The following is a 23,658-nucleotide window of genomic DNA, read 5'->3' as shown; positions in this document are numbered from 1 at the left end:
TTACCGTGTTAATTGATACAGATTTCTTGTGCATTGAAAACCATCCAAAAGGTTCTCGAGGTTGTATCAAATGTAATATAAACATTATGAGGACAATACACCAATTTCACTTCATATAAATTTAACCTTAAATTTTTGTTACATTCACGTTTGGTTGTATGCGTAATTGGCATCTTAAAATTTTTCTTAAATATATATTACTAAATGGTAAGTTATTTAGTAGATTGTATATGTAGTTTTGTTGAACATATATAATATATAAAACATAAATGTGTAGTCAAACTGTAAGTTTACACTTTTATTTGAGATGGAACTTGTCATTTAATTTGGTATTAGACTTAGGTGTATGCGGAATAGGTCATGTGTTACTTGAAAAGGAGATATTATGGTCGAAATGCTGCTTGGTTCCTACCAAATATATAGTAATCGACCTGCACATGTGGGGCATGTTGAACATATAATAATATAAATATGTAATTGAATTGTGAGCTAAGATTTTTAATTGAAATAGAATACATCATTCAACTCATTTAAACATATTATGGTACATAATATAATTCAAATTCAATAAAAAAAAATAATAATACTAGCCGCCTCTCTTTCTTTCTCTCTCTCTATCTATTTTTTTTAAAAAATAAGTTTTAACTTAATGATGTAGTTGTGATAAACATTACTTTAATAATTATTCGTTAAAAAACATCACTGCAAAAAATGATTATATTTCTTCCCTCTAAATAATAGAAAGTTCTCACGACCAAAAAAAAAAAAAAAAAAAAAAAAAACTAATCTGGAAAAGATTTGAATTACACACTAAATTGAAAGATGCTACGAAGTAGTTGTTTAAACTTTTTCTATTAAACTCTATTTTAAAATTATATGACTAGTAAGTGTTAACGTGTTATATCACACTATTTGTTTATAAATTGACGAATCACAATAAATATGAATAAAGTAAAATTACTTCGTTTAAGATAGAATTTAATATAATAATTGAAACGACTAATATCCTGAAAATTATATAATAGGTAACAAGCAGGACTTAGCTTTCTAAAAACAAAAAAGTTATGCTTTGTGTTGTTATCTCATTATCTAAAGATTCTTCTTATCAACTTTGGGAGAAGAGAAGAGATAATTAGAAGGGGAAAGAAAAGAGTCAGCTCTTTGTGCTTGTCATCGACCATGCACTGCTTTCGTGGTTTCATTGACAACATACATATAACTGAATGCCAAAATTATTAATTTGTTGACTTATTATTAATGGAATCATTTACTCTATCTATAATGCATACTTATATGGAATACTAATCTATTTTGATAAAAAAAAAAAAAAAGATGAAATTCCTAATTTAAGGGCGCCATACCCCGTTCCAACATAATCGTAGAGGTGAATTCTACTTGTTTTACTTCATTTTTTTAATCTTATGAATTTTAATTATTAATTGTTTGACCATGTCAAAAAAACTATAATGGAGATTTTGTAAATATTTTTTTAGATAAGTTTTTTTTTTTTTTTTTAAACTTAAAAAGTTTAATTTTAAAAAGCTTCTAACAATCGTGTTTTACTTTGGTGTTTGGATAAAAAAATTCTCAAACTTTTAGTGCCCTAACTTCTATTCTCAACCTGTATCATTCCTTTTAATTTCTTATTTATTTATTTATTTTTCACTTTAACCCACATAATTTTATGTTAAAAATTTTAATTTACTTATTTGATGAAAATATTGAGAAAATAATATCTTTTTTATTAAATGTTATTCATTATTAAATTTGTTTAATAAAATGAGTAAAAGGCTAAACAAAATGAAGTCCATTTCCATTGACATTACATGACATGTTGCAGGATTGGGTGATATGGAACATCTCTACCACCTAGACATTACATGAGGACTTTCAAAATTTTATTTTTCTTCTCCCGTATATTGCCTATTAAACCAATGAGCTAAGCCCGTGCGGGTAAAACATTAATTTTTCAATAGGTTGTTGGATGATATAGTGCTTGCACATTAAGAAAATTCATGGCAAGGGGAGGAGATTTGGGTTCTAGGTTTGGTTGGCCTGATAGGAATCCATGAGTATAGAGATGGGTGTGATAGTTAGAGACATATGGGGTGGTTGGCGTGGATGAGGGAGATGAGCGGATGGTGGTTTGGGCAAGAAACTAAATAGGTGAAGGTGGAAGAAGGGAGAAAGGAGAAAGGTAGGAGTCCTAGGGTTGCATTATTGGGTTCTTGAGATATGGGCTCGGCTTGTTGGGGTTGTCCTATTTTAAATATATTTTAGGATCTAGAGGAGGGTTATGTTGTGGGCTATACTTCCTCTAACTATTATCCAATGCTCAGAAGAAAGGGGGAGGGGGCGGGGGTGGGGGGGGGGGGGGGGGGGACTTATGATGGGGATATTGGGATTGGGCTTTGGCCCACTGGTATGGTATGGTATGAGGTGGCTTGCGGAGGAGGTCCAGAAGGGGTGGCCGACCACCGCAGACTACCAATCGCGGGTGCCGAGTGGCACGACGGCTTTCGACGAATTAGGTGCCCTGGAGCCACCGGGTGTGCCATGGCGTGCCCCGCTTGCATGGCGAGGCGCCCGCACTCGGGGCATGACGGAAATGCCACTCGCTATTGGCGCGGGCTCGGCGGGTACCGCCAGTCGAGGCATGTTGGTAGCCTGGCGTGGCGCTCCGATTATGAACATGGGTGGTCGTAAAGTGTGGCGCATGGGTCGTGACCAAGGGTGTTGGGCAACGTGCGAGACGTGGTTGGTGGAGGCTGACTTCCATGGATGGCGTACACGTGGACGATGCTTGTGAGGTGTGTGGCAATATAAATAGAGGGAGGATGGTCTACTTAAAAAATGGCACTGAACATGAGATCCCTTCTTATCGGTTGGTTTCGTTTGGGGCGGTAGCCTATGGCTTGTCTACATTCTCCATTCCCCTGGGCCCAGTGCTTCAGGGCGAATTATCATACTGTATACCCGATTTATGGTGAACCGGATCCTAATAAAACTATTGTTGGGAGCATGGATATCAAGGGCGAATTATCGTACTGTATACCCGATTTATGGTGAACCCGGTCATAATAAAACCGCTTGAATTATCGTACTGTATACCCGATTTATGGTGAACCGGGTCCTAATAAAACCATTGTTGGGAGCATGGATATCAAGGGCCCTAATAAAACCATTGTTGGGAGCATGGATATCAAGGGCGAATTATTGTACTGTATACCCGATTTATAGTAACCCGGTCATAATAAAACCATTTTTGGGAGCATGTATATCAAAATATTGAGCTGGAAAGTATTTCATAGGTTGTCGTTAAACTCAACAGATTCCTATTATCCATGTTCTCGGTGTGATAAAAAGCGTGCGTATGAGGGGTTATATTAACAATATACTTTTGGTATCATAATGTTGAATTGGGAAGTAATTCACAGACTGTCACACATCTCACTAGATCCCTCATATCCATGTTCTCGAGGAGATAAAAAAAAAACGTGAGTAGGAGGAATTAACAATACACTTTTGGTATCAAAATATTGAATTGGAAAGTAATTCACATATTGTCGTCCAACTCACCAGATCTCTCATATCCATGTTCTTGATGCGATATAAAATGTGAGTTGGATGTATCAACAATATACTTTTGGTATCAAAATATTGAACTGGAAAGTAATTCACCTATTGTCGTCCAGCTCATCTGATCCCTCATATCCATGTTCTTTAGACTATAAAAACGTGAATAGGATGAATGACAAAATACTTTTGGTATCAGAATATTGAACTATAAAGTACTTCACAGGTTGTCCTCCAGTTAATCAGAACCCTCATATTCACGTTCTTGAAGCGATAAAAAAAAAGAGAGTACGAAACCAGGATTGACAGCGTAGTTCTAGCAACAACATAGAAAGACAAATACATGTGTTTGGATAACAAATTTCTACAATCATAATTTTTGTGTAATTTCTTACTTTCCTACTTTCCTACAATCATAATGTGCGTGAATGTGTAAAATGCAGCAGAAAATATTGATATCAGCTTTTTCCCCATCCCCAGTAGCCATTTGCCCCCTCCCTGATGATGATGATGATGATGCAGAGGCGAGCTATGGTGGTTAAAAATTATGGGAATAATACAACAGAAATCCACAATTAGCTGCTGTGCAAATTTTACTGTGCGTGCGTCATTTATATAAACATTCAACTGTACTGAAGGTAGCTGATAATCCAAAATCCATGGCCAAATTGAAGGAAAAAGTAACAAGAAGCTTGGACGTTAATGTGCGTGAGCTTATGTTCTGCTTCCTTCTGAGCTCGTAATTATGAAATACGCACGCACATTAAGCACAAATCTCACGCACATTAAACACAATACTCAGACACATTAAGTACAAATCTCAAACACATTGAGTACAAATCTCACGCACATTAAGTATAAACCTCACGCACATTAATATATATATATATATATATATATATATATATATATATATATATATATATATATATATATATATAAAATTCATAACCCTACACACATCTAATAAAATTACATTTATATAATGAAAAAAAAAAAGAAAAGCTAGCAACTCCATATAGATGGGATTATCGATGTTTAAATTTTTTTTTTTTTTTTGAATGAACATACTTTATCAATTTATTGAAATACAAAGAGTCCATCAGAGCACAAGGTGCTTGGCCGATGTTTTAATAAATTATTTTGCTGTAATTTTCAAAATTCTAGTGCGCCTTACCCCATAGAGTTATCTGTTGAAATATTTTGTTCCACCAATTATTTCAGAAAAAGACCCTTCTACTACAGCATGCATCCTGTCTTGTTCTCAACATTATCCTAAACCCAAAAACCACCCTTATCTAACCTTAATTTGCCTTATCCTTAAAAGCGTACTAACGGATAAAATGAAATTCCTGCTTACACTCGCCAACACTTTGCCCAAACCCTATTAATTATTCTTCCAAACCCTATTAATTATTAATTATATATATCTTATGGTAATACTTATTTAAATTTTAAATGCACGTTTCCTTATTATTTATATGAAAATATTGTCCTTATGAGTAGCTCAGTTAGTTTTTGTGTGAGAGAATATGAGTAAGGGTAAGATATGAAAATATTATGAATATAAACACTATTATTTGTATTTTTTTGACAAATATAACATGATATAGTTTGTATTTAAAATAATAAAGAATAGTTGTCCAAGTGAAATTAATCTATTTCAGTTTTAAATAAGGTGTCAAATTTAAACTTTTTGAATTGAATAACAAATGTCTAGAGAACTTTTTAAATAAAATTCAGTCATTTAATTGTAGAAAGAATAAATGAACAAAAAATGTTTGCATGACCAATTCAATTCTTGGATGATAGATTCTGGATAAAAGCATGAGACCTAACCTGACAGTTGTAGTGCGCGAGTTTCTCTTAATGTGGTGGATTCCGTATAGACACTAAACATTGGTTCTCCCACTAAGTGATGAGTTGCTAAGTTATTGTGATTTATCCATTCACTATCTTGTCAGGTTAGGGTTTGGGGGTCCAAAAATTTTTACTTTTGTGGATAAATAAATAAACAAAAAATGTTCCGAAATAAATGTTTTCTCCCATAGTGACTCAATAGGCTAGTAGGCAGGGCCAAATGTCAGCACACTGCCGCCGCCGAGATTCGAACCTTGGTCTCTTTTTTCAAATATTGCCCACTAAACCATTGAGATAAGCCCGTGCGGGTACAAAGTGATATATTTCTAATAATCTTTTTGAGGTCGTTTGACATAATTTCTTACTCTCTGTCTCATTTTATCTGTCCTATTTACTATTCATTGGTCAAATCAATTTTTTCTTCTTTGTTTATTTTTTTTTGTATTTTTTACTTATTTTTAAATTTAATTTTTTGTGTTTAATACTACGTAGTACTTTTAGTGTAGTTTCTAAATATATAAATTTTGTATACTAATACTAAACTTAATAGTATAAAAAATTAGATTAAAAATAACTCCAGTCCAACCTCGTTAACCTAACCAGACACATAAAATGAGATGGATGAAATATTATTTTGTGTTAGGGATTCATTGATTTTTTTTTTAAAGCTTAAATAATTGTAATGCACATCATATATCGTGTCATTAGATAAAATATTTGGTAAAAAAAAATCAATTTGCAATTTAATATGCATAGCATTATCCCAATAGAAATGAAAAAAATGTTTGGCGTTCCGTTTACACCACATATCTTCCCCGACACCAAATCATCCCTCTCTTTATCTCTTCACCTATATTTAATTTTTAACGTAGTAAGTCATTTCCGTGTTCCGCCTTCTCTCTCTCTTTCTCTCTCTCTATATCTATATATCTATATCTATAATATATCCATACAGCCTTGCTTCGTTTATAGCGCAAAGGCACTTCAATCCAAAAACTGCCCTCCCGGAAGCCCAAACCCCTTTTTGCTGTCTGTTTCGGATCATGTGAGAACAGAGCAGCTGAAATCTGTGTGTTGTCGGGTCACAAATCAGTGTTGGATCTTCTCGCCCGGTAATCTGATCCGATCCGGTTTTGCGGTGGATTCTCTCCATGACGCGGCGGTGCTCGCATTGCAGCAACAACGGCCACAACTCGCGGACTTGCCCCAACCGCGGGGTCAAGCTCTTCGGGGTTCGATTGACGGATGGGTCGATCCGGAAGAGTGCGAGTATGGGTAACTTGACCCACTATGCCGCCGGTAACGGCGGCGCCGGCTCCACTACTCCCCACAATGGTATCGCCCATGATTCCCCCGGGGATACGCCGGATCATCCCGCCGCCGCCGCCGCCGCTGATGGCTATGCCTCCGAGGACTTCGTTCCTGGATCCTCCTCCAGTCGCGAAAGAAAGAAAGGTTAACTATTTTTTGTTTCTCTCTTTATTTTTTCTGACTTGTCATTCTATGTTCAAATATTCATGCCAAAATTTAGTGTTTTTGTATGTATCAATCGGTGGTTTAATCGTGAAATTGATAGGAGTAAGCTATGATACATGTTGGATTGGCAGATATCTAATAAATATGCCTTTTTTTTTTGGTTTTATGGATTAGATGGGGGGTTGTTTATGTTGTTGCTTTGACAAAAATGGTTCCTTTAAGGATGCTTAGAAGCTTGGATTGGAGGATTCACAAAATAAATAAATGCATAATTACTGCAGTTAACTACAAATAGCTTTTCTTGGCCTCATAATCAGTGAAAGTTATTGATTGTTCTGTTGTGATTACTTTTTTGAAGTATTCTGGCTTCTTGAAGTTCCATTCTTATATCCAATCTTTTGCAAACCTCATCTCTCGGTAACAGGCAACACTATTTGTTTATAAAAAGAAATGGAAAATTTGGTTGAGGAGAAGGTTTGCCTTACTGCTACTTTTGCTATTTGGGTGTTCGATATGGATGACAAATGGTTCTTCTGTAAGATGATCTCAAGCATATATACCCATTAGCAATTTGCAGATTCGCTCTTCAACGCTTATGCAAAGCTTGAGGTTAATAACTATTAATGGTTTTGGGCAAGGAAATGGTTTGCTGGATGTTTTATTGCCCAATTTTGTTCTTTTCTTTACCCCTAATTTGTAATGTCTTTGTCGTTTGTTGTATGTCAATTAAAAGAGAGTGAAAATGAGGAAAATAAACTTTGGGGGTTCAACTATTGAGAAATGGATAGAAGCTTTAATGTAAAGAAATGTAAAGAAGATTATTTATCAACACCCTAGGAAATATCCGATATCTTCTCTTCTCTGCATTTCACGGGCCTATCTGAATTGCTTTAGTGGCACTGTAATCTGTGGGCACTACTAGTATTATGATTTGGGTATGCTTGAATGAGACATCACTTTTCACTATAGTTTGAAATAGAGTTTTTGTTAAAAGAAATGGCTTTCTTCATGTCTAAGTTTTTGTCTCCTTGCCTGGTTCTATTTTGGAGCATCACTGCAGCCTTATAAAATGCCCAAATATCTTTCTTGTTTATTGTTTGTAGGTTAATTTGCGTGCTTTATGTGCTAATGAATGCTGTCTCTTTCCATTGCAGGTGTTCCATGGACCGAAGAGGAACATAGGATGTTTCTTCTTGGTCTACAAAAGCTTGGAAAAGGTGATTGGCGTGGAATTGCTCGCAATTATGTGGTTTCAAGAACACCTACTCAAGTTGCAAGCCACGCTCAAAAATATTTTATCAGGCAAAGTAATGTATCGAGGCGTAAAAGGCGCTCCAGCCTATTTGATATTGTTGCAGATGAAGTAAGAAAAGATTTTCCTCTATTTATTCTCTACTTAAACATGCACTTAGTTCTTCCCGTCTTCTTTTGTAGATAGATGTAGGCAATATTGCATTTTCTTTGACAAGAAGTTGGTGTTTCTTATTGGTTTTTCATCGATTTTTGCAGCCAGTTGACACTCCAATGGAATCTCAAGATTTCCTTTCGACCAATCATCTTGAGGCCGAGCCACAGAGCAATAATAATGCGTTGCCACCTCCTCCTAATCTGGACGAAGAATGTGAATCTATGGGTTCTGCTGCTGCTGCCAACTCCAATGATGGAGAACCCATGCAGCATCCAAATCCCGAGACCTCCCAATACTCTTATCCCGTTGTATATCCAGCTGCTGCTGCTGCTTATGTGACTCCGATCTATCCATTGCCCATTCCATATTGGGCAGGGTACTGTCCCGAGCCAGCCAAAGCAGAGAAGCACGAGGTGTTTAAGCCAACAGCCGTCCATACAAAGAGTCCCATTAACGTCGATGAATTAGTTGGTATGTCGAAGTTAAGCTTAGGGGAATCGCTCGGTGATGTGAAGCCATCTGTGTCTCTGAAGCTAGTCGAAGGGTCAACAAGGCAGTCAGCCTTCCATGCTAAACCGGCCGCCACCTCTGGTAATTCCAGCCACAACCCAATCCACGCGGTCTAGCTCAAATATGAGCTGTGTTTCCTGTTAATACGAGATAATAGTGTGTTGCTTGGTTAATGGTTTTTGGTTAGTGATAACTTTATTTGTTGGAATAATCTTTTGTCTAGCTAGCTGGGTTTTAGGAAATCTTTTAACTGCAGTGTCACTGCTTGTAGCTTGCAGCAGACAGATACTTTTCTTTAAATTATTTGAATTTGACATTTTGATGTCAAGTTCTGAATTACTTTTCCGCTTTACCATTTTTCCTTCCAACGCATTGGGCTCTCTTTCTGCTCACCTGCATACTATTACTATTTATTAGCTTATGAGTTATGCCCATGTTTGAGAAATACAAGTCTTGTGGTGGGTGGTGGGTGGGGGGTGGTGTTCAAAATTTCAACTGAGGTATAATATGGTCCACCTTTTTTCGAGTGATAAGGGAAACTCGTCATGTGTGCAATACAGCAATAGGTAAACTTCGTTTTATAATCTTTAACCGGCAAAGGAAAGTTAATAGGCTGCTCTCGTTGGGAGTTGAATTTGTAAGAGTTCTATTATGCATACTCTCAAATTCTATTTCTTGATGTGGCGAATAAGGATTATTTGTAAGAGTTCTACTATGTATATTTCCAAATTTTACTCTCTGATGTGACAAACAAGAATTGATTATTTTCATCATGTAGGTCTACAAAAAAGGTTTTGTAGAACTTGTGAGATGGAATAAAAGTTGAGAGTATAAAATGAGAGTCCACCGAGTATTTTTCTTATCAGAATATAAACTTTCATTACATTAAAAATGAACATTCAATATACTAAAAAAATAATCATTTATCAATTATCTGTGATGCTCATTATAATTTACCTAAGTTGAATGACAGGTCCAACAGATAGAATGGGTATTATTTTCAGCATATTGCAATGGACTATCACTTCTAATTTTCTCTTCAATCTGCTAAAGAAACTTTCTAGTTTCCAAATTCCAAGCAGCCATAGCCCAGAGAAAAGGAGAAAAATGGGCTGTCCATGGAATCAAAGAAGAAGTTAAAGAGGAAGTGTGTATATCAATTAGGTTAAAAGTGGCACTTGGACCCTCACTTTTCTCCAAATGCTCAGCCCAGCCCCTAGTTTACAGGCAAATTATTGAGTGGACCATGGTCCATACAATGTTACGTGGATCATAACAAAAAGTACATTTTTAATATACTAAATGTACATTATACAATATAATGTATACTCAAAATAAAAATAATGTACATCTCCTGAATACAATATACATTATTTTTGTACTTAATATACATTATTTTTGTATTGAATGTACATTATTTTACAGTAGATAAGATATGGTCCACACAATAATGATTGCTAGTTATAAGTATCCAACACCATAATGACCATATATAGTACAAGCTGGTAAAAGAAATTTAAACATTTATAACTGGTAAACATTTTGTTAATTTAATATTAAATTTTGGATGAGTCATTTCAACCTGTTGATGAGAAGTGAGAGATTTGATTAATTCAGAAGTTACATAATACATCAGAATATATACAACGCAAGAGTCATAAGAAGACTAGGATAAGCAGATCTAATTTAACTAGAATACATAGAATCTTAATATTCCCCCTCAAGTATAAGGTAAACTAGTAACATGTAGCTTGTTTCTAAAAAAGAAAATTTGGGATCAGGCAGAGCTTTAGTAAATATATCTACAATTTGATCTATGGTGGAAATAAAATTGACTTGTATATCACCCAGTAACTCTGTCTCTAACAAAATGATAATCAATCTCCACATGTTTGGTGCGAGCATGAAATATCGGATTTACACACATATACGTAGCACCAAGATTATCACACCATAGTTTAGGCCCAGGAATATCAGGAACACCAATCTCACGCAACAAAGAGAGAATCTAGATTACCTCAACACAGACATCTGCTAGAGCCTTATATTTAGCTTCAGTAGAGGATCTAGCCACAGTCCTTTGTTTCTTACAGACCCAAGACACAAGATTGGATCCAAGAAAAACATCATAACCACTAGTTGACTTACGATCTTCAAGATATCCAGCCCAGTCATAATCAGAAACAACATGAAGATCATTTGTCATAGACTTCCTTATTATACGCAAGTCATAAGTAATAGTACATTTGACATACCTCAGTACACACTTCAGTTGAGCCCAATTTGACACTGTAGGAGCATGCATGTGCTGACAGAGTTGATTCACCGCAAAGGATAAGTCAGGACGCGTAACAGTGAGATACTGTACATAGCGCCCTAGCCAAGCTCCTGTATTGATTAGGATCATCATACAAATCTGTGCAAAGAGGTATAGATTTCGAAACAGGAATAGGAGTGGCAAGAGGTTTACAATCTAACATACCATCACGTTTTAATATATCTGTCATATATCTTTGTTGGGAAAGCAATAAACCATCACCATGTTTAACCGTTTCAATGCCAAGAAAAAAACCAGGTTCACCAAGATCCCTAATCTTAAAGGCTGTAGACAGTTTAGACAGTAACATATTCACTAGATTCTGATCACTACCCATCACAAGAATACCATCAACACCAACATATAAACATAGGCAGAACCCTATGAATAATAGAATAATGAAACATATATCTATGATGCATTAAATCCCAATGACAGCAAGAATGCATGTAAGCTATGAAATCAAGCTCTAGGAGCCTGTTTGAGACCATACAAAGAAGGTTTCAATAAGAAAATATGACTGGGAGACTGTGTATCAGTATATCTTGGGGGTTGACGCAATGAGGAATAGTATTCAGTAGTAAAAAGGTTCAGAGAATGATAATATTACAGAAGCTACTAGAGTCCTAACGTAACACAACTAGTCAATACACAATAGATTTCCTAACACTCCCCCTCAAGCACAAGGGGAATGAGAAAGAACATTGAGATTGCCACGTACGAATGAAAAACGCAGTCCTGGAAGAGCCTTAGTGAAAATGTCCGCGAGCTGGTAATCGATCTCAACATGCTTAGTGCGCGAGTGGAACATCGGATTAGCACATAAGTAAGTGGCACCCAAGTTATCACACCAGAGAGTTGCGGTGATGGAGGACGCAATCCAAACTCAGTTAACAACGAAACCAACCAAGTTACCTCAGTAGAGACATCGGCAAGAGCTTTGTACTCAGCCTCAGTTGAGGAACGCGCTACCGTGCGTTGCTTTCAACAAGCCCAGGACACCAAATTGCGACTGAAGAATATAACAAAGCCACTCGTAGACTTTCTGTCAATTGGATCACCAGCCCAATTTGAATCTGAAAAAGCATGGATATCAACAGAAGATGACTTACATAAATGCAGGCCATAATCTAGAGTCCCCTTGACATAACGAAGCACCCGCTTAAGCTGACTCCAGTGACCAATTGTGGGAGCATGCATGTGTTGGCACAACCTGCTCACTACAAAAGAAGGGTCAGGCCTAGTCACAGTCAGATACTGCAAAGCACCAGCTAGGCTACGATAGCGTGTGGGATCAACATAGGGAGCATTTGCATCATCATCCATTACCCGAGACAAAGAAACCGGAGTAACCAGGGCCTAGTGTTGCTGAGACAAAAACAAACCACCATTCGAAGGAACGGTCTCAATACCCAAGAAAAAAGATGGAGGACCCATATCCCGAATCTTAAACTCAGTAGCCATCTTGTCAACAAGCGCATACACCTGAGTTGAATCAGACCCCATAACCAATATATCATCCAAGTAAACAAGAAGATACAGCCTCATAGAACCACAAGAGTAAATAAATAAATATACATCTGTCTTAGACGAAACAAGTGTGGTGTAGATGAGATGCAAATGAGTGGTGTTGAAGGTCAAAGTGTGGAAAAGAGAAAAAAGGAGAAAAAGGGGAACAATGTGGTAGTATTTGTTGACATAAGTGCTTGGGAGAATGGAACCTACAAGGGTGGAAATAAGATAGGAGAAGAAAGACACTGCATACTTAAGGGAGTGTGTTAATTCCTTATGCATTACCCTATTTGCTCTTAGATGATTATGTGCCCCTTTTTCTTATGCTTGTCTTTGAGAATGCCCGCCATCTCGCGGCATTTCTCAAATCCAAGGTGAACGGGACACATGGTCTGGTTCCCTTTCTTGTTTGCTTTGACATGTAGTCCAACGTTTTTGTCTAGCCAAAGACATAAAACATGGCGCTTCTTGGGAGGCCAAGATAAAAAGGAAAAAACAATCATAAAATTTTTGAAAATTGAAAAAAATATATGTGTGTTTTTAGTTTTAGTTGTGTTTGATTAGGGAGTCGTGTGTTCTTGTTTTTTTTTTTTTTTTTTTTTTCGTGAGCTAACATGCAGGTTTAAGTCACAATGGGAGCCTACACTATTAAAAAAAATGGGGGGTCGGGGAAGAAAATTGAGCAGAAAGTGGCTAAGGGAGCCACGTACGAGTCGTGTATGCACATAGACGAGGCCAACGTATGTGGTGAAAATTCGTGGAACTTTCGGCTGCTTGAACAACGCTGAAACAACGTACGTTGGGCCACATACGCGGTTGCATACATGCGTACGCCTGGGCGTACATCGCCCAGGCAGCAAGGATTAAAACAGAGCAATGGCAGTGTGTCTTTGCTGCCCATTCACTCGCCAAAGCTGCTCCCCTTCACCCCTAAACATCCTCCCACTTTGAATTAGGTCCAAGAATTGCAAAGGTACATCAATTTCACTCTTGTGGCTTCTCCCAAACACCAAATAACAACATTTAATCTTCCAAAAGCTCCATTCAAGGTATGAATTTCTTACTCTTCAAATTTTGGGCATTTTTCCTAAAATTCCAGGGTTATGAAATTGTGCTACAATTTGATAGGATTGATGATCTAGATTGTTGATTTTGTGTTCTTGTTGCTTAATGTACATGAGGAATGAGCTACATTGTCAATTTTTGCTTAAAATTCCATAGTTTGAAGAATGCATAGTAGGTGTTTTTGAAAATGCTTGAATGAAGAATGTATGAATGTTATGCTTCCATTCGATTTGTTCTTTGCTTGCATGATGCTAGTATATACTTGTTGACCATTCTTTGTTGAAATTAGCATTGTGTAAGAGAATTGTTGCTAGCATAATCTCCATTCTTTGTTATAATTGTGAATCATCCTTTGATTGTTCTCGAATCTTGAAGAGACAAAAATAGAAGAAAAATATGTTGAAAAGTTACTTGCATCAATTGTGCTTTGTTTGAAAATTGTTTCAATTGTGGTTTAATTGTGAAAATGGTGTGGCTCGACCCCATTTGTTGCATAAAGTGTGAGATTCACATCTCTTCATTTCACCACCAACACTTGCACTTGAATTTGGAAATAAATGTTGAATTGTACACTTGATTTTCTTAGTTAACAAATACGGACCCAAGAATGTTGTTTCATTGTATTATGCTTGAAAATATTGTTGTAGGAGAAATGAGGACAACTAGGGCCGGACAATCACAAAGGAGAAGGGACCAAGGAGAGTCGAGTGCACGTGGAGAGCAAAGAAATGTTGAGGCACCCGCACAACAAAATGAACCGCATGGACCATCGGTGGGTAGCCGAAGAATGGACGTGCACATTCTGTTAGCGCCTCCTTGGTTGTATTGTACTGTGCACACATGTGGTTCAAAGAATTTTGTCACCATCAATTGAGAAGATGCCTCATGCAATTTCCTTGCCGATAATGTCCAGCCACAAGATGGTATTGCATGGAAATTTGGACACGAGACTTTCCAATTTGTTTTATTCTTGTTATTCGTTATGAAGCTTCGCCTCTGATGAATACTGTAAGTTGATAGCTTTTTTAAGTGTTGGAAAATATGGGAAAACCATTCCGATGCCTATGACATTTGTTGAGGGGTCATATGATATCATTTCTTGGTCATCCCTCTCAGTAAACCCGTGGCTGAATGTGGCTGTTAGTTGTGGTATTGGAGAATGGTAGAAAGGAATAGCAGAATCAGGGATCCTTGGACCTCGACCCCCATATTGTTGAGCAGTTTGTTCCATTGTCTGGAAGTCAACTGCAACTGGCTCATTTATGTCGCCGTCCGTATTACATTCACTGTCTGATGGTATAGACTAAGGTACATAATCCCCCACCATTAAAGGGACTTAGGCTGATGCTGTCATTGCCTGACAACGATCAAAACAAATTTTCATGCCAGTGTATAAAAACTTGAACTGTCATATAGTGACATTAAGTACTTCTCTAAACGGGAGTGAATTTGATCTTGAACTCATCGAATAGACAAAGTTTGAACTTAACGCACTTAATTTGCTTTGGTCGCTTTAAAATATGTGAGGTCATACTCTTGACCCTGAGATATCCCCTGTTAGGTCTATTCTAGGATAGACCTTCAACTCTGTCAAGTCTATCTCAACGCAGACCACCATGACTGGCTACAGAGTATCTATGGGCACCACGAGCACTTTGTACTCATGTCATTATGCGGTGAATTCATTAGGTTTGTCTCAACAAAACCACCCTTTCTCAAAGAGTTATGAATTCATTAAGTTCGTCTCAACAAAACTACCCTTTCTCAAAGAGTTATGAATTCATTAAGAGCTGTAGCTCAACCTCACAGATACACACACTGTCGGAATGACCAACTAGTGTACTATTTTGTAACTCTTTTCATGGTTTCGTTTGACCACAGAAGTGGGATCCACCACGAATTCATTACCACTTGGACTTTAAGTCCTTCCAATGAGTCAACGACTAATCCTCATAATTAGCCCTCAAGTAAGTTGATTCTCTTGACCAAACTTACATGCACTTTGACGAGTACTTTGTTTACTCGTAAATAATACCTTGAGATTTTCATGTTTAACATGACACATTCTCTTTCATCATTATTCTCAATACCACAGAGAAACTTTTGATGAAAATATATGGAGTTTATTACCCCACAAAGCAACACTTACAAATATTTTTGTCAAATGTATTTGATCTCTTACCCAGACTGATATTTGGTGCCCATCATTAGCTCCTTTGTAGACTGAATTTTGCCGACTTGCTTTGTGGAGCATTATAGAAGCTTCGCACTTTTCCTGATACATGCTCAACAGTTGATATTTCAACAAACTTGGTTATCTCAATTGATCACAATTACCCTTTAACTAGGAATTATAGGTATTTTAATATGACTCAACCAAGAGTTTAAATAATATATATATAAATGCTCATTGTTAGTAAGCCATAGAAATAATGTTGTTCACATGCTACATGAAGTTGAACAATATAATCACAAATTTCACATCATATTCTTATAAGAAATTAATCTCATACACAAGGAATATGTTCTAGTTCATATTTATTCGGAATATCTCTCAACAATGAGACTTCAGAGTTGCCACTAGCACAATTTTTTCCTTCCCTTAAGGAATTTAAAACTCATATAAAGCATTCATAGGGTGCAGATCAATATTGCAGTACTTCAACAACTTCTATTGCAAGGCTTTGATTGTATTAGCAACATATGAAAGTCAACCTCATTTAAGGTAAAGATCAAGTGGCGCTCTAACTAGCCTGCATGATCAACACCCTACTTCTTAAAAACTCCCAGGTCGAGTGGTGAAATCGAAGTTTACTTAAAAACCATCTTCCTAGACAGAGTGTTCAAGAATGATGACTTTTCCATGTTCTCACTAAATTACAACTGAAGCCTATGATATATGCTCTTATTTTTATACAAATAATTTTAGTAAAAAGTTTGAGCAATATCTATGCACGAATTATTTCAATCAATGTCATTAGTATTCAAAATACTAAAGAAATAAGTACTACTAAGTAATCAAAATCTAGACAGCTCAACTAGAATTCATGTACTACGATAACCATACTTCATGCGAACCCTTAGAACTAGAGCAAACATAGTTACTCAAAATAACTATTTATTTAAAGAGACTCAATACTCATCTTGCTCTGTCAGATTGACTTTTGCTAGTTTTGCCCTTGTGATGGTAGCACTGGTGTGCACGGTGTCCTTGCTTTCTGCACGTTAAACACCTTCCTTTAAACTTCTTTATTTTTCTACTCCTTTCGTTGTAGACGGTTCTGACACTTTGACTTTCAGTTCCATTGGCACCGTACTTTTCTGACAGTGATTCCCAAATGACTTTTGCCGAATCTTGTTTGACATAGATGTCGAACAAATCGTCATTCATTTGTGACAGCAGGTATCCTCTGGCTGCCGCATTGTCATTTCTAAATTGAATCAGAGTTACACCCGGTTCTTGACCCGGAATGTAATCTATTTCAGGACTGCTTTCTCTCGATTCTTCACCCGGAGTGTAATCAGGTTCATGATTACATTTTGTAGCACCAAATAGAGAGAACACTGTTGGAGAAGGTTCAGGTGCAACTGAATATAGCACGTAAACCAACTTTAATTGTTCAAAAAGAATAAGCATTCTTTGAGCCCACCTGCTGTAATTTTTCCCATCAAGCGCGGTGATTTTTGATAGATCCGGTATGACAGAAGGTGCCATAATGCTAAAGGTTGACTGTTGCACAATAACGCTCTTAACTGTTGGGGAAAATTGCAACGTCAACGCGCGATCTGGAAGCCTTTTAAGAAGCACGGACACTATTGGTGTATGGTTGAAAGGAAATCTGTGCCGTGTTATAATAACACTACCTTAAAAGCGTTATTTGCCCGGTAACGGTGCAGTTAGTACCCTGGCACGCTTTCGACAGGCTACACAGACCTACTACGGATAGCTTGCACTAGCAATCACGTAGGCGAACCTCACTATTGCTCAGACGAAAGGAGGAAGAAGGAGAAATATTAAATGACTCGAATTCAATGTGTGTTTTGAAACGACGTTCGGAGCTGCTATTTATAGTAAGCAGCCCCTCCATCCCACCCACATGATGGACAAGTGTGATGTCCACACTTTAGCACCTTTGGCGCTGCTCCTTACAGAGAAGCGCATGGTGCGCTGCTAATTAATGAAATGGATAATACCATTTCCATTCCATCATTCCAATGATAAGGTGAAAGGGGTGGATGTGGACCAAACATTTCATCCTTAATTTTCCCAACATTACATTCACTGTCTGATGGTATAGACTCAGGTACATAAATTTCATCTGTGTCCGAAGAAGTTTCCACCATAGTTGAAGAAGAAGGTGTGCCCTCAGTAGTATAACTCCCGAAAAATGCTGCCATAATAAAATATTTTATCCAAGGGTGTTGTTGTGTTTGAAAAATTGGATTTGATGTGTAGTTGTTTGATATGTATGTATTCAACGTAACTTGAAACTGAATAGTACTGACCTTTGTATTCTTAAAAAAAAAAAAAAAAAAACTTAATAGTAGTGAGGTTCGTAGTCTAAAATAAAATGAATAGAGGTCGAACGGTATATAAAGGGAAACAACAAACGGACTTCAGAATTCCGCTTCTTTTAATTTCCCCTTTTTTTTAGTTCTTAAGTTGGACTCCCCTAGTCGAACTGTTTTAGTTTTTAATATTTCCCTTTACAGCGTTTTCATTTTTGGTTTAAAGAGAATATAAATATTCAATTAAAAGCCTAAATTCGTACGCATATAGGTAGTAATGTTAACAATAAAGATTGAATTAATTATATAAGCATACATACTCATTTTTTTTTTTTTTACTTTGAAAGTAGATATTTACCTTCTTCAATGATTGCATCAACTCTCATAGCATGTTCATGAGTCTCCCGTACTAGTTCTTGTTGCATATGCTCTAAAATCTCGGCATTAGAAGAATTTTTTGCATTTTGGGTTGTGGAACTAAAACCTAAACTTGAACTGCATTCTCCGACATCATTTTGTTGATTATTTATGAATTTGTTGAAAGCTTCAATGACTTCATCTTTACTGGTATATGATTTATATAAATTGTCGCTAAATCGATGCACTTGAGCTTTTGCATCCTCCCAGTTATCATATATTCCTGGTTGTCGACCGATAAACACATTATATATCTGCACCTAATATTAAACATGTTGTTATAGACGTAGTATTAATATAATGAAGAGAAATATAAATTAAGACTACGTACCATTGAAGTTGAAATCACAAGCTTGATGACTGGGTTGAAGTGGTAAAACTAGAACAAGATATGCTGATTCTATGGAAAATAAATGTTTTCTCGTTTCCAAGATGGTCTTCCTGAAAAAAATTGATGGTCCCTTAAATAAGACAGAATGACTGTATAATCGATATGGACTATACTTCCATTTTTTTCTTCCCCAGGAATCAACTCTGCATTAATTATAAAGATTGACATGACAAATTGGGTCACTCATATTTCCCATGCTTTGATTTTTGAGTCGTATTTAAAATAGTTTGAAAAAAGATCATGTTGGAATAACTACTCGGGTCAGTGATATTTCCCATGCTTTGTTTGATCAGTCCTATTTATGATGGTTTATAAAGATAAAATTTTGAAATGACTAATCAATATTAATTCCTGATGCTTCTCAATTTTCACTCCTTTCTATTATGCTCCGTAAAGGCAAAGATATCAGATTAAAGAAAGGTGAGATTTTATACTGAACTAAAGTTGTACTCCCCCAATCTGACTTTACAATAAATTCACCATTTTTTGAAATATAAGATCTGAGCTTCACGCACAAAAACCTATACATTGAACTCATAAAAAAAAAGTATCAGAGTAATGAATACATGCCATCGCAAAAAACGTAAACATTGAACTCACAAAAAAAAAAAAAAAATTTAGAGTAACGATTATACTCTAGATTTGTTTCAAAAATATAAAGCACCAACTTTGCTGAACTAAAGTTGTACTCCCCCAGTCTGACTTTACATTAAAGTCACCATTTTTTAAAAAATAAGATATGAGCTTCACGCGAAAAAAACATTACATTAAACTCAAAACAAATCTCTGTTTTCACACAACTATAGGTTACGTTAATGTGACCTATAAAACTGCTCAAGAAGAAAGTCGAAAAATAGAAATAGTTACATAGTGGAAACTTATCATTACTTGAGTGTAAGAGCTGAATTTTTTTTCCTTAATTTACCAAAGTTGGCAAATAATGGATATGTGGAGATACTTTAGTTCAAATGAGATTGAGATGAATAATGGGATGGAGAGTATTCAGTATTTTGTGCATACATTACACAATTGGAAGTATTGTATGTTTTCATTAATTAGAGAGAACGGAAGAAGCAATTACACGCTTGTTGTCGCACAAACGTGGTTGATGTTGACGAATGTTTTAAGATTTTCCATAACATTCCCAACGACAATCCGCAGCAGAAGTTGTGCAGATCAATTCATCCAAAATTTTATTTGTGGTTTAATTGCTTACAATTTCCGCATTGACCGTTGTATGACTTTAAAAAGACATTCTAATATACTGTATGATTTATTAAAATGTATAACATTTTCTTAAAATTATATTTAATACTTTTTGGTTGTATACTGTAGCTTGTTACACGTCACTTCAACTTGGAGGTCATCCCCATCCGTCCGTGCGCACGGTAGTTGGTTTGTTGTCGATATTGTGATGCCATTATCATTTGTATTTTCACACTGCATGTTCGACCACTTGGTTCAGCACGTAAGTATTATAGGTCTTTTCAATTGTTTTGATAATTTTTTTTCTCAAACTATGTTAATTCTCGTTAACAATTATTTGCCTTTTTTAATTTTTGTTACTAGCTTGCAACGAACATATTCATATGCCTGATGTTAGTGAATGCACAATTACGTGGTTCACTATCGAAGTTACAGTTGATCAACATATGGTAATTATAACAATCTCATTTTAATACACTCATAAATTTGATACAAATAATCGTGCTTTATCTTTTTTTTTAATAGAGAATTCTCAATTGTATGCATCGGCATCTAATGCAACATATGACAACGAAAACAATGTTGTTGCATCACAGGTAATGTATACGCGTTTGTGTCGAAGATATGCACTTTACCGAGGGAATTACTGATTTCTTAGTGAAAAATAATTTATACCCTAGAGACATGGTGCTATTTCAACATACAGGTTTCTTCACTTTCGAGACTTATATAGCAATGACTCCAACACTCCAAAGAGGGAATGTAATCAATATGGTGAATGGATAACTGCCGTCAACACCGCCACCGACTGCTGTAGTAACCACCGCGCACCGCCGCCTAACGCCAAGTGCCAACACTTAAAAACAATTTTAGAATGTTGGTTATTGTTCAAAGTTTTGGGACCACAAATCTTTGTTTTTGCTTTTCAATATTCAAATCGGGTGAGACCATACAAGATTGTTTGAATGTAAAAAATTGGGTAGAAGGCGGAAGAGATGAAGAAATTCTGATGGTGAGGAGTGAATTTAACATTAGAGTTTACTTTTCAAATTAAATACCGTATGAATCAAATGAAGGGTGGGTCCCGTATTATACACTATACACATACCGTATTAAATTAGGGGTGTAAATAAATTAAATAATTTTAATTCGATTCATGATTCGAATTCGAATATGTTGATTCGAATTCGAATCCGAATTCGAATACCTATTTTGATTTGAAATTTATTCGAATCTGAATACGAATCAAAATATATTCGATTCGAATACTATTCGAATATATTCGAATATATATATATATATATATATATATATATATATATATATATATATATATATATATATATATATATATATATATATATATATTAAAAAACTAAAAATAAACCCTAAGTCCCTAAAAAGTAACACCTAAGTCAGTATCATCACTTGAGAGAAGAACTAAGAAAAAGCAACTCCTCCAACTCCAAGCCGCCATTCTCCAACGCCGCTGCAGTCAGTCGTAGTCAGCACTGCTGGTCGCCGGAGTGCCGGTTGTGACTCTGCCCTCGTCTGTGAGACTGTGACAGAGAAGCTCCAACACCTCATCTCCATTCTCCAATCTCCAGACTCTAGAGTCTAGAGTCCAGAACTCCAGGCCTGTGACGGCTCCGCACTGCCGCGACAGAGAAGCTTCAACGTCTGCACTCCATTCTCAAGATCCGTGACGGTTCCGCGCCAGAGAAGCTCCAACTCCAACACTCCAGATCTGTGACTATTTCGGCAGCAATGGACGGCAAGGGCTCGATGGCGACCGATAGCAATGGTAACAATAGTACAACACTCTACATTATTATTTGTTAAAAATATAAATCTTATTTGTTATTTCTCTGTTAGAATTACAGTATGTTTTGTTTTATATATATATATATATATATATATATATATATATATATATATATATTATAGTAATTAGTAATTAGTAATTAGTAATTGTTAGTTTGTTACAGTATGTTTTGTTGTTTAACTAATTACTAGTTATGATTATGTGAATTGAATTTGAAAATTATTTATTTTATATTATTATAGTACTCAAAAAGAAATTATTGAATTTGTGGGCAGTAGATTCTTCCTTGGCTATTCAATCTTCAAATCCAAATGAACAAAAACAAAGAGATGATGTTAGAGAATATGAGGAAATAAATTATGTTGATTTTAATGAAGTTAATGATGGAGGCCTTGAAGGTGATAATGTACATGACTTGGATGCTAATGTGGAGGTTAATGATGATGGTATACAAAATGAAAATATAGAGGTTGGAGATGAAAAAAGTGGTAATGAGAAGGAATCTGAAAAGAATGATGATCAAGAACAATTTCAAAGGAAGAAAAGAAAGAGGGTATCAAAAGCCCACGTTGATTTTAGTGAAGTTACTGCAAAGGATGGAAGTATAAAGCTACAATGTATACATTGTAAAACACTCCTTTCTAAGTCAGTGTCTTCTACAACAACTCATCTTTGGAACCATTTGAATAGGTGTACACAAAAGAAGCTTCAAACAAAAAATCAAAAAACCTTGCAATTTCATAATGCAAAATCCAAGTTTGAGACACCTCCTTTGTCCGATGGTAAATATGATCATACAAAGCAAAGAGAAGCTATTTCTCATTGGATTCTTATGCACGAGCAACCGTTAAATGTTGTGAAAAATTTTGGCTTTAATTTCATGTTGAATGTTAATCTTCCATAATATGAGAAAGTCTCTCGTGCCATGGCAAAGAATGACATCATTACTGTTTATGAAATAGAGAAGAAAAAGTTACAATTACTATTAAGAACCATCAATAAGATATCATTGACCACTGATATTTGGAAGTCTAAGGTGCAAAATGTTTCATATATGTGTGTCACTGGACACTTTGTTGATTCAAATTAGCAACTTCAAAAGCGTGTACTTAGTTTCATGCCTCTTCCTCCTCCGCATACTGGTAATGTTCACTTGTTTGTAAATATATCTCTATAATAATTAATTAATAATAACTATTTCTTGAATTAATTATATTATTGTCATATTTCAGGTGTTGATATCATTGATGGGGTTATGAAGTCCACAAAGGATTAGGGAATAGAGCATAAAATCTTCACTATTTCAGTGGACAATGCTTCAAACAATGATGTTGTAGTTAGAATTGCCAAACAAACTTTCTTCAGGAGTCATAAGCTACATTTGGGTGGTAAGCTATTTTATGTGAGATGCACTACTCATATATTGAATCTTGTTGTTCAGGATGGTATTTCTACAATTAAAACCATTGTTGATGATGTTAGGAATAGTGTGCAATTTATTAATCAGTCTGAGTATAGGTTGATGAAGTTCTCTGAAATTGTGCATCATTTGAGAAATCCGGTGAAAAAGTTAGTTCTTGATTGTG

At 35.9% G+C, this 23,658-nt stretch overlaps 1 protein-coding gene and 2 long non-coding RNA genes across 4 annotated transcripts; 2 read left to right on the top strand and 1 right to left on the bottom strand.

Moving 5' to 3' along the window:
• Window positions 1–302: 302 nt before the first annotated feature.
• On the bottom strand, window positions 303–19,087 carry LOC109169063. Of its 2 annotated transcripts, none has more exons than XR_002052169.1 (4): window positions 18,982–19,087; window positions 18,788–18,910; window positions 9,850–9,857; window positions 303–313 (listed from the first exon to the last, which is right to left on the bottom strand). It is a non-coding gene; the product is annotated as an uncharacterized LOC109169063 (long non-coding RNA). The 2 variants fall into 2 exon arrangements; XR_002052170.1 differs by having other exon boundaries at window positions 18,788–18,873.
• On the top strand, window positions 6,298–9,195 carry LOC109169061. The gene is made up of 3 exons (XM_019317955.1): window positions 6,298–6,891; window positions 8,067–8,275; window positions 8,422–9,195. Exons 1-3 carry the CDS (start codon window positions 6,588–6,590, stop codon window positions 8,944–8,946), a joined length of 1,038 nt encoding a protein of 345 aa, XP_019173500.1. The 5' UTR covers window positions 6,298–6,587; the 3' UTR covers window positions 8,947–9,195.
• Window positions 6,898–7,668, top strand: LOC109169064. The gene is made up of 2 exons (XR_002052171.1): window positions 6,898–7,072; window positions 7,135–7,668. It is a non-coding gene; the product is annotated as an uncharacterized LOC109169064 (long non-coding RNA).
• Window positions 19,088–23,658: the final 4,571 nt, after the last annotated feature.

Source organism: Ipomoea nil, unplaced genomic scaffold (assembly GCF_001879475.1).
Source record: "Ipomoea nil cultivar Tokyo-kokei standard unplaced genomic scaffold, Asagao_1.1 scaffold3245, whole genome shotgun sequence".
Classification (NCBI taxonomy): domain Eukaryota; kingdom Viridiplantae; phylum Streptophyta; class Magnoliopsida; order Solanales; family Convolvulaceae; genus Ipomoea; species Ipomoea nil.
The sequence above is the reverse complement of the archived record's forward strand: the minus strand, read 5'-3'. Positions and strand labels throughout refer to the sequence as shown.

What these genes read in the sequence shown, in the direction of transcription:
- LOC109169061 (XM_019317955.1), top strand. Translation starts at nt 6,588, where the DNA reads ATGACGCGGCGGTGCTCGCATTGCAGCAACAACGGCCACAACTCGCGG. An exon ending in CAGTCGCGAAAGAAAGAAAG is followed by an intron (nt 6,892 to 8,066) that starts GTTAACTATTTT and finishes TTTCCATTGCAG; the next exon opens with GTGTTCCATGGACCGAAGAG. An exon ending in TTGATATTGTTGCAGATGAA is followed by an intron (nt 8,276 to 8,421) that starts GTAAGAAAAGAT and finishes CGATTTTTGCAG; the next exon opens with CCAGTTGACACTCCAATGGA.